This window comes from Ursus arctos, unplaced genomic scaffold, assembly GCF_023065955.2.
Source record: "Ursus arctos isolate Adak ecotype North America unplaced genomic scaffold, UrsArc2.0 scaffold_9, whole genome shotgun sequence".
In the NCBI taxonomy this organism is placed as follows: domain Eukaryota; kingdom Metazoa; phylum Chordata; class Mammalia; order Carnivora; family Ursidae; genus Ursus; species Ursus arctos.
This window is the reverse complement of record NW_026623111.1, coordinates 64,288,221-64,300,366: the sequence shown is the minus strand read 5'-3', so window position 1 is coordinate 64,300,366 and position 12,146 is coordinate 64,288,221. Positions and strand designations below refer to the sequence as shown.

At 36.2% G+C, this 12,146-nt stretch overlaps 1 protein-coding gene across 1 annotated transcript in view; it reads left to right on the top strand.

Moving 5' to 3' along the window:
- The window catches only part of SEC31A (SEC31 homolog A, COPII coat complex component), a 73,393-nt gene that overhangs the window by 17,955 nt on the left and 43,292 nt on the right, over positions 1 to 12,146 (top strand). The window contains 5 exon segments of the mRNA XM_026509852.4: positions 2,398 to 2,497; positions 5,484 to 5,645; positions 5,843 to 5,995; positions 11,546 to 11,755; positions 11,757 to 11,780. Of these exon segments, the coding sequence (XP_026365637.3) occupies positions 2,398 to 2,497; positions 5,484 to 5,645; positions 5,843 to 5,995; positions 11,546 to 11,755; positions 11,757 to 11,780 (649 nt within the window).

Here is a 12,146-nt window from a genome sequence, read left to right as displayed (position 1 = left end):
CATCCAGTTTGGATATTTCCCATTATCTTTATTAGGGTCATAATACTGATGAAGAGTCTTCCATAACATTCAATGACAAGAAACAGTTAAAAAGTTTGTTTTATTTCTAAGTTTCTGTTTTAATTTAAAAGCATTTTTGAGAAATTAGGTGGATTATTCTGCTTTTAATTTAATTTATTTTCTATTACTTTTTTTAGATTTATTTATTTTTGAGAGAGAGAGGGAGCACAAGAGCGAGAGCACTAGCAGGAGGGGCAGAGGGAGAGAATCTCAAGTAGACAGCACAGACTCCGACTCGGGGCTGGATCTCACAGTCCTGAGACCACAACCTGAGCCGAAACCAAGAGTTGGACACTTAACCAACTGTGCCATGCTGGTGCCCCTGCTTTTAATTGTAATAAACGTGCAGATTCTCTAAAAAGATAGGAGTGGGGTGCCTGGTTGGCTCAGTCCATAGAGCGTGCAACTCTGGTCTCCGGGGTTGTGAGTTCGAGCCCCATGTTGGGTGTAGAAATTACTTAAAAAATTTTTTTTTATTTAAAATTTAAAAAATAAAAGGATATGCAAATGTTCTCATGTTAGGTTTGATAGCATTAAATTTAATTGTAATCTGGCATATTTCCTAACATTGATATTCAGGTACCCAGGGAGTTCATATGTATTTGTTCAACAGTTTAAACAAGAAACAAATCCCTTTTAATGTTATAACATTTTCTCAGTACTTTTGGGCTTTCTTTCTTATTTAGGGATATATAGACTAAAGCTTTAAATCCCATTTTCCCACTGGGTAGTGGATTTGCACACTAAGAAGTCTTGAAGTTTGTGACCTCTCCTTTAGCTTCTTACAAAGGAGAAGAGAGTCCAGTAAATATGTAATCCTATTTAGATTTTATGCTTCTGTCAGCTTTTTAGTAAAGAAGGGATAATTCTGATAAGTTTTAATATTTTTCCCATGTTAGATAAGGTTTTGTTCATTCGTTCAACACATACTTCTTGAACACATGCTCTTACCAAGCACTGTGCTAAGATTCGGTGATATAACAGATAAAACTCCCTGCCCTCAGGGAGTTTACATTATAGTGGGAGGACAACTAACATTTGTATAACATGTAAAGTGTACAAGCACTTTAAATTTTAAATCAGTTAATCTTCATAACAAGCCTATGGTGTAGATACTATTAACTCATTTTACAAAATGGAAATTGAAGCTCAGCAAGGTAAACTTGGCCTAGGTCACATAACTAGTCAAGTGCTGACTTCTGATCTAAACATTTTGATCCCAGAATCCGTGCTCTTAACACTATATTCTACTGCCAATTTTAGGTGTGATCATAATTTAGCAAGACAGAAGACCACACTGAGTTGCAGGAGCAAATCAACTCTCTGATTTCTCAATTCTCTCCTTCTAATAATATATGCAAGAGTTGGATTAGATGATATTTAAGGTCCTTTCCTGCTCTATAATTCTGTGCTTTTTTTTGTCTTTAATACTTAGTTAAGAACCTAAATGTTCTTTAAAATGTGATATTAAATATGTACAAATTTCTTCAAAAGGCACTCTTGACATGCTTGAAATTCTTGACATGCATGATTGGATTCTAAAGAGGGGCAGTTAGAAAGTATATTATTGATGCAATTGCGGAAATTTGAATCTGGACTATATATTTTAAAATATTGCATATAAATAATAAATATTTTCAGTATGTGATTGTATTATGTATGGTTATGCAGAAGAATGTTTTTATCCTCATGGATAAGTGTAAGGGTGACATGTCATAATATCTGTAATTAACTCTCAAATGGCCAGTGTATATATGGAGAGAGAAGAAAAGCACATAAAGTAAATGTGGCCAAACCAGTGAGTCAAAGTGAGGAGTATAAGGCTGTACATCATACTGTCCTTAAAATTTTCACAAAGATTTTAACTTTTTAAAAATAAAATATTGGAAACAAAGGCAGTCTTAAGCAATTTGGGTTCTTTTCCTATACTGTGTTTTCCTGATTCTGAGAGAATATTGAATATCTTCAAAATGATCAAAGAGCATACAAATTCCTAAATTGCTTTCTGTAAATATTGTATGAAATTATACTTCTGTTAGCAGCATGTGTCTCCAGAGCCTAGACAGGAATCATTTGGAGACTTTGTTTTCTGAAGATTAAAAATTTCTTCACTTTGGGGCGCCTGGGTGGCTCAGATGGTTAGGCATCTGCCTTAGGCTCAGGTACTGATCCCAGGGTCCTGGGATCGAGCCCCACATCTGGCTCCTGGCTCAGTGGGGAGTCTGCTTCTCCCTCTCCCTCTCCCCCTGCTCATGCTCTCTCTCTGTATCTCTCTGTCTCAAATGAGTAAATAAAATCTTTAAAAAAATTTTTTTCTTCACTTTGTGTTTTTTATAGGGGGATCTTGGCAATTGCTTGGAGCATGGCAGATCCTGAATTGTTGCTAAGTTGCGGAAAAGATGCTAAGATTCTCTGCTCCAACCCAAATACAGGAGAGGTACGAGGAGGAAATATTTCTCGGACTTATAGCTACTATAATATTTTATCTCTAGCTGAATAAGAAATTTTCCATATGGATTCTTTAGTGCATTAATACAATTAAGGACATGGAGATAGAGGTATGTGTGAAATGTTAATCTAGGAGAGATTTTATCAAGAATATTATTTAAGCTCACCTGTTTCATCCAAGAAAATCAGCCATTGAAATAGTATATTTGAAATTAGTAATCATTCCCTATCCCCCATTTCTAATAAAAGGTGTTTCCCTACACTCAGATACTTGGTTTGATTTATTTAACATGTGATCTCTGGAAATCAGTGTCTTTAAAGCAGGAGTGTTCAAGGTTTGGGTCTTTTTCCTGCTTTACCATTTCTGAAGATTCTCTCTGATGTTTGGGAATCAGTAAATATATGTTATTTTTATTTTTTTATTTTATTTTTTTTAAGATTTTATTTATTTATTTATTTGAGAGAGAAAGACATAGTGAGAGAGGGAACACAAGCAGGGGGAGTGGGAGAGGAAGAAGCAGGCTCCCAGCAGAAGAGCCTAACATGGGGCTCGATCCCAGAACGCCAGGATCACGCCCTGAGCCGAAGGCAGACGCTTAACGACTGAGCCACCCAGGAGCCCCTAAATATATGTTTTTAATTTCCCTTCTGAACTATACAGCAGGAATATACTTTACAATATTTGTCATATGTTCTACCCACAGAAATTTAGATGTGGGAAATTTTACCTCTTCTTCGATATAAATATAACCTAACTGCTTTTAATTGCTTTGGATTAATGGGCTAAAAAATCTCTTAAATATTTTAAAAATTATTTTTCTTAGTTGAATGAATGGTTTCCCTCTTTTTCAGTATTGGGCAAGAGACCATAGATTTTTGTGTTTTAAAGTTTTTTTTTTTTTTTTTTTTTTAAAGATTTTATTTATTTATTTGACAGGATAGAGACAGCCAGCAAGAGAGGGAACACAAGCAGGGGGAGTGGGAGAGGAAGGAGCAGGCTCATAGCAGAGGAGCCTGATGTGGGGCTTGATCCCATAACGCCGGGATCACGCCCTGAGCCGAAGGCAGACGCTTAACCGCTGTGCCACCCAGGCGCCCCTAAAGTTTTTATTTTTTGTTTTATTTTTTTTGAGATTTTATATATTTATTAGAGAGGGAGCGAGAGCAAGCTCGTGCCCCAGTGGGAGGAGGGATAGAAGGAGAGGAAGAAGCAGACTCCCGGCTGAGCAAGGAGCCTCACAGACGAGGGGCTGGATCCCAGGACCCTGGGATCAAGACCTGAGCCAAAGCCAGACATTTAACCATCTGAGCCACCCAGGCACCCCTCTGCAATAGGTTTTAACCCTATAATATTAAAATAGAAACCAGCACTTTTGTTATTTGATTTGTGGTTTAAAGTTTTCAGATGCAGTGGTATCTAGAAGAATATAGAAATATTCAAGTTAGGGGAGACAGGAGAAAAAAATTAAAGTGGTAAGTTTTGCCTCATATGTTTGTAGACCAAACAGTAAAATCTTGCAAGGCGCCTGGGTGGCTCAGTCGTTAAGCGTCTGCCTTCGGCTCCGGTCATGATCCCAGCATTCTGGGATCGAGCTGGCATCGGGCTCCCTGCTCAGCAGGAAGCCTGCTTCTCCCTCTCCCACTCCCCCTGCTTGTGTTCCCTCTCTCGCTGCCTCTCTCTCTCTGTCAAATAAATAAATAAAATCTTTAAAAAACAAAACAAAAAAACAGTAAAATCTTGCATTTTATACTGTGCCTTCCCAAGTGAGTTCAAAATCATGGAAATTAACTGTTCTAATTTTCTGAGTTATATGATTTGATAAAATGAATTTTGCATATGATTAATTGTGTGTGCTTGAACTTTGAAGGAATAAACTTTTAGTACACGCTGCAACTAAAAAGTTTAGTAGATTTTTTTATTCGAGTGCAAATTAGGAATAGAACAGTGGTTTAAGTAATGTGAATAATGAGTCTTATCAACCAGTTTAAGCCTTAAAGATAAGTAGGCTAAGTACCTTTTCACTTAATTCTGTTTTCTTATAAAATAAAACATTTAAAATATCCCACAAGGTCAAAGTTAAGATAATTTGACTTCTTAAAAACCATAAAACCGAGGTGTCTGGGTGGCTCAGTCAGTTAAGCATCTGCCTTCAGGTGGTGATCCCAGGACCCTGGCATTCAGCCCCTAGTCTGTCAGGCTCCTTGCTCAGCGGAGACTCTGCTTCCTCCTCTTCCTCTGCCCTTCCCCCTGCTTGTGCTCGTGCCCTTTCTTTCTCTCTCAAATAAATAAAATCTTAAAAAAAAAAAAAAAAAAAAGAAAAGAAAACCTGTGCTCCTATGAGCATCAGTTACGATCACACTAACTTTGAGTTAACAATAATTATTACATTGTAAAGGTTTTATACCAACCATTTTTTAATAGTTTTTCCATATTCTTTTCCCTCTAAACTGTTTATGGTGAATCTGTTTCCATTCTGCAGTAAAACAAATGATGTATACATGGTTTTGTTTGACTCAAAACCAAATTTCTCAGTGAATTCTTCCTTCTTGAGCTTATTTTTTAAATGTGGTCTTCAAGTAGCCTAAATATGGTTGTTTGGATCTTGGCAAGCAAAAATAGTTGGGCAGAGACCATTGTCTTTTAGAGTTTTAACAAGCTGACTCTAATTTGTTCTGGTCTTTCAGATGCACCTGCTACTACCACTTTAATAAACACAGAAAAACCTTAGTTTTTGTATGTACTTATTCTGAATCTGGTCAATATTTTGAAGAAGCATTCATTTTTATTATAATAGATCACCATAGTGGACTCCTTTTATACTTTAAACGAATTTTTACAGTTGTTTTTCCTGGCTCAACATACTTTCTAAAAGTAATTGTTTAATTAAGCTGCACATGTTGATCATATTAATTCGGGTGTTTTGGCTGTAAAGTGGCTACACTGTTTTCTGACTTTTGTTGTTGTTGTTTTCTAGGTGTTATATGAACTTCCCACCAACACACAGTGGTGTTTTGATATTCAGTGGTGTCCCAGAAATCCTGCTGTCTTATCAGCGGCTTCCTTTGATGGTCGTATCAGTGTTTATTCTATCATGGGTGGGAGCGCAGATGGCTTAAGGCAGAAACAAGTTGACAAGGTAATAGGAAGTGTTAAAATTTTCAATCATAACACTTGTAAAAATATCTTATTGTTTAATTATTTTGAAAATGACTTTACCAATCAGTGCTACTGATTAATTGGATAATTGTGATAAAAATATTTCATGGGTATGACTTGAAACATGTAACATAATCTTGTATAAATTACAAATTCTCATGTTATTATATTTTTTAGCTTTCATCATCTTTTGGGAATCTTGATCCCTTTGGCACAGGACAGCCCCTTCCTCCATTACAAATTCCTCAGCAGACTGCTCAGCATAATATAGTGTTGCCTCTGAAGAAGCCACCCAAGTGGATCCGAAGGCCTGTTGGTGCTTCCTTTTCAGTAGGTGGATTTGTTTTTATGGTCCATAAGCACAAAGGACTTCTTGTAGTAAAGCGTTCTAATAAGATCACTCAGACGGAAGAAGATTGAGATGTGTCTGTAGGTTTTTCATCATTCAGAATGGTTTCTCAGGAAAAATTGGATCTTCTGTTTTTCTTTTTTACTTTAAATTGTGGTAAAATATAAATAACATAAAATTTACCATTTTAACCATTTAGAAATATACAGTTCGTTGGCATTAAGTACATTTACATTGCTGTGCAACCTTCACACTGTCCATCCCCTTATTGGTTTTTTTTTGAGACAAAACTAAATAGTTTTATTTCTTCTTTTTATAATAATTTTTTATTATGTTTTGTTAGTTACCATACAGTATTACATCAAAAACTAAGGATATACTCTGTGGTGTCCATCTCCTTATTAACCTTAACTTCCTTCTCTGTCTCTCCTTCCTTCAATCTTTTTTTTCTTTTTCTGTGTATCCTCCTTCCTTCTCTTTATTCCTTCCTTCTAACTTTTTTTTAATTGCCAATTTCTTTTCTTTTTTATGGTAAAAAAACATGTAGCATAAAATTTACCATTTTAACCCTTTTTAAGTGTACAGTACGGTGTGTTAACTATATACATTTGTTGTGCAACAGATCTCCAGAACTTTTTTATCTTGCAAAACTGAAACTGTTTTCCAATTGAACAACAACTGCTCATTTTTCCCTTTCCTAGCCCCTGGTAATCACATTCTACTTTCTGTTTCTGTGAGTTTAACAACTTTAGATATCTCATATAAATGGAATCATGCAGTATCTGTCTTTTTGTTGATTGTCTTGTTTCACATAGCATAAGGTCCTCAAGGTTCATCCACGTTGCCGTGTATGACAAGATTTCCTACTTTTAAAAGGCTGAATAATAGTCTACATTTTCTTTATCCATTAACCTATCAATGGACATTAAAGTTGCTTCCACCTCTTGCTAGTGTGAATAATGCTGCAAAGAACATTTGTGTGCATTTATGTCTTTGAGATCCTATTTTCAACTCTTTTGGGAATATACCCAGAAGTGGGATTGCTGGATCTTAAGGTAATTCTATTTTTAATTTTTTGAGGAACCTCCACACAGTTTCCCATAGTGGCTGCACCATTTTACATTCCCATCAACAGTGCACACGGTTCTAATTTCTCTACATCCTCAGTAACACGTGTTATTTTCTGGTTGTTTAGATAACAGTCATCCTAATGGATATGAAGTGATATCTCATTATGGTTTGATTTGCATTTTCCTAATGATTAGTGATATGGAGCATCTTTTCATGTATCTGTTGGCCGTTTGTGTGTCATCTTTGGAGAAATGTCTATTCAAGTCTTTTCCCCATTTTTTAAATCAGATTGTTTGGGATTTTTTATTATTGAGGTGTAGGAATTCTTTTTATATTCTGAATGTTAACTCTTTACCAGATAAATGATTTGCAAATATTTTTCTCCCATTCTGTAGCTTTTTTTCTCTGTTGATTGTTTCCTTTGCTGCACAGAAGCCTCATTTGTCTATTTTTGCTTTTGTTGCCTGTGCTTTTGGTATTGTGTCTGTATCATTGCCATATTAATGTCCTCAAACTTCAGCTTAGACGAGTCTGGTTATCCCTATAGACCAGAAAGAAGAAATAAAGTCCTTTCGTAAATATTCTTACTTCACTACTGTTTTTTAAGTCTTGCATAGAATAGTCCATTTGTTCAGTGTTGGGTTGCTTTCTTCATACAAACTACAGGTACAACAAAACTTCATTACTAATAATATTAATAGCTAAAGTGTATTTTTTAATAGCTAAAGTATATTTATTTACTATGTGCCAGCTACTATTCTAAGCATTTTGCATATAGTAACTCATTAAATTCTCACAACTGCTTATAAAATAGCTACTACTATTACCCCTATGTTGTAGATAGAAAGGCACAGAGAAATTAATAACTTGTCTAATTTTACACTTACAAAGATTTTAGCTATTCTACTGTCAGTCTAATCCGATGCCTACTGTATATAATGATGAGAGTGAGCCTCTTGGTAATAATGCCTAAAAGTAGGATACTAAACTTATATTATTTGGGGTGCCTGACTGGCTGAGTCAGTAGAGCATGCGACTCTTGATCTCGAGGTCATGAGTTTAAGCCCCACATTGGGAGTAGAGATTACTTAAAAACATAAAAATGAAAAAAACGCTTATATTATTCAGCTTCCCCATCATTGTTATAGAATTTACACACATCGTAGAATTATATATATTCACCTTTGTCAAAACTGAATGAATGATCTCCTCTGCAGTTACTGCTGAGTTCTTGCTATCATTCTTCTATTAGTCAGGCTCAGAACTTTTCTTTTGAACTCTTATATTCATTCCTCAGGTCCAGATATTGCTCTTTAGAAATCTCTTGGATTTAATTCTTCCTTTTACTTTGCCGTTACTCTGCCTGATTCTTCATCTTTTCACACTGAACTGTTACATGATTGCCTGTCTATAGCTTGTCTATTCTCCCTCCAATCTATACTACATCCCTAGATTAATCTTCCTAAAATAGACCTTTGATTATGTCACTAATAAATCCATCCTTTGGATTTAATTAATTAATCTTCTCATCCCTCCTGTTTAGTTTTCTCTACTGTCTGTCTGTACTGCTGCCTTGGAGTCTTTTCCTTTATGATTTTCTACTTTTTTTTATTGAATACTAACCATTCATCCAGTTATTTCCATCCTTGCATAAGTAACTAAAACAATTATTATAGAATTGTGTGTGTACAAGGTTTAAAAGAAAACCAGAATGTACAGAAAAGATCCCCCCAAATATAAGCTTCTTGAGGACTGACTATCTGGTTCGCAGGTATGTTTTCAGTGCCTAGAATGGTCGCTGACAAATAGAAGGTGTTCACTATGTATTTACCTTAGGAATGAGAAGGGAACGTCTTCCCCCTCCCCATTCTCCCTCCTCCGCTTACTAGTGTTGGAGTATTATAAAGACAATAAGTAACCAAGTAAGAGATGGAAAATCAAAATATCAGCTTTAGTGCTGCCATAAGCTAGATTGGAGGCTACAGTTTAGATGTGCAACCATAGTGGGCCTTGTAACAAACTAGAACATAGAAATCTCTGAGAGCTGGGCTGTTCTGCTTGCCTCTATAGCCCCAGGATCTGATTTAATAAACATGTTTTTAGCTTTACCCCTGTATTAGGCCACCTTACTAACCTAGTTACAGGCAAGTTTAGGTACTGTAGGACTTTCCTTGAAGGTGCAGGCAGCTTATCCATATGGACTATTTCTCTGGGTGGGAAGACAACTATAAAAAGATGCCCTGAAGAGCTGATGTGAGCGTGCTGCGGTTCTTTCCTGAAAAACGTCAGTCAGTCCACTCCCAGGACAGTGTGAAGGACAGAGAAGGGCTGGAAGTGTTCCTCCTCTGCTAGTTCCTCTTACAGAGTGCAAGGAAAATGCCCTCTCTGTGGACATGAGGGGTAGAATGGCAGTGTCCCTCTCAAATATCTTTCGGTTACCAGTGAAGTTTTTAGAAGTTTGTGTTGTTCTTATGGATATCTTTATAAATGTAAATAATTTACCTAAACATCCATGTTATGATATATCAGCTTCATATGGTACTACTCAAAACTCTTCTATGCAATATTAAATTAGTGCGTTTATGTACTTCCTCCCAGTTTTTCCAATTTTTTTTCTTTTCCAAATTTTTATTTCTGCCAATTTTTGTAAATTACACTATTTTTATATTGTTAAGACTTTAAAAATATTTTTATTGTGTTCGGTACCAATATTAAAGTTTTCTGTATTTGTTTTGGTTAGTTTGAAAAAATGAGGACTGATGAGCAGCACTTACGTTATTTTTTTATGCTCCTTTCTTTTTTTATTTTTATATATTTTTTATTTTTTATTTTTTTATTTTTTTGAAGATTTTATTTATTTAGTTGACAGAGAGAGAGACAGCCAGCGAGAGAGGGAACACAAGCAGGGGGAGTGGGAGAGGAAGAAGCAGGCTCCTAGCTGAAGAGCCTGATGTGGGGCTCGATCCCATAACACCGGGATCACGCCCTGAGCCGAAGGCAGACGCCTAACCACTGTGCCACCCAGGCGCCCCTATTTTTATATATTTTTTAATTTACATTCAATTAGTTAACATAGCACTTACATTATTGTAATTGTGTAATATTATAATATTATTACACAGAACCAAGAAATGAATAAGCCTGATCTCTTGTGAAACCCAGTTTAGGTCTTGCTTCTGGGGGGTTCAGTTTTCACCAACTTCCCAAAAATGTGGGGGAAACGCAGCAGTTTTGCCCTTCTGTGAAGTTCGTATCATGTGTGATGTTATCCACATATCATTTAGAACTTACAAGTGCCTGTTATATCCAGTTTTATTTGAATGTTAAATTCCTTAAGAATAGTGGTTTATGTTTTGTTGGTATTTCAATTTACATAAAAACAATAATCCTTATACAAAAATTGCTGAGTGTAAAGAACCAGATTTGGTCCTGTGTTTCCTTCTTTACCTATATCTATTTGTATAAATATATTATTCAGATAGTAACTGTTTACTTGCTGTATACAAGGCAGATATTGGATACTGTAGGAGATATAAGAATAAAGTACATACAGAACTGCAGTCCTTGTAAGTATAGGGGAGGTAGAACTTTGCATCTGCCCTCTTAGGGTTTTCACCGGAATCTGAGAATTAAATTGATATAAGACAAATTAACAGGAGAAAAGCATACAGATTTTTATGTATACCTGGGCCCCCATTGGAAAATGAAAACACAAACAAGTGGCGAAATCTAAGTGCTTATATACTAGGTTGAACAAAGAATGGCAGTCATGGAAAAGTAACTAAAATATTTAGAGAGACTAAAGGGAGGTAAATTGTTATTTAACAAGGTCTGTTTGTACAGATTTCTCTCCCCTCTGGTGATAAGAATGTTTCTTTGTCCCTGGTATAGAGAGGGCAGCTCTCACAGGGGAGTTTCATCTCCAGCTTTCAGGAAGAAAAGAGGTCAGGGTGCCCTTCTTTCCTGCTGTTTTACAAGTAGTCCTTAGCTCAAAATAGTCATTATACCAAATGGCATATATTGTAGGGGCATATTCTGCCACCCTTTAAAACTTACAGCCAAGAACAGAAGCTGAGGCAAATACGTATGAGCTAGTAGTTGAATCAAAAGAGATCTATAATACATTGAGGGCGTCTGAGGTGGAAGAGGTGGCATTTGCCCGGGCCTTGAAGAGAAGCAACATTGAGTATGTGGCAGTTAGTAAAAACAAGTAGGTGAGAAACGGGGGGGGGGGGGGGGCACGGAAATAGTGCATTTTATCTAGAAGGTAGGTGGTACGAAGAGGAATAGTAATTGAAGGCTGGGGTCAGATGGTGGAGTACGGGAGACCCTATCAGCTAATTTTATCCAAAGTGATACCTATTAAGGCCATAGCTCTTTCCATTAGGTTTTTCAGTAAGCACACTTTTTGGCCTCATCCTTGTGGTTCAAACTGACTTTGGTCATTTTTTCTTTTATAGTTTGGAGGCAAACTGGTTACCTTTGAGAATGTCAAAACACAGGCCCAGCAGGGAGCTGAGCAGCAGCAGCAGCACCATGTGTTCATCAGTCAGGTTGTAACAGAGAAGGAATTCCTCAGCCGATCGGACCAACTTCAGCAAGTCGTGCAGTCACAAGGATTTGTCAGTTATTGTCAGAAAAAAATTGATGCTTCTCAGACTGAGTTTGAAAAAAAACGTATGGTCCTTTTTGAAGGTAAAGTTGAGATTAAAACAATTTCATTATCTGTAAATTTAACTGTTCTTATATTCTCAGTGTGTTCTTATTAAAGAAATTATTGCAAGGTTCTGATTTCAAGAGCTTCATGATGACATTAAAGAAACCTTAGGAAGAGCCCGTGACCATATTTTTATGTCAAGAGTTCTTCCCTCTCTGCTTCGAAGAGCCTAATATGAAGTACTTTTTTAATAAGTGAAAAACAGCATAATAGTTGTATTTAAATTATAACATAGAGCTTAGTGTAATAAAAACAGAATATTAAACTCTGTAGTAGATCCAGTTAAGGAAATGGGAAAAGAGGGAAGAGTTATAGGGGAGAGGGTTTGGAGGCATTTCTCATTC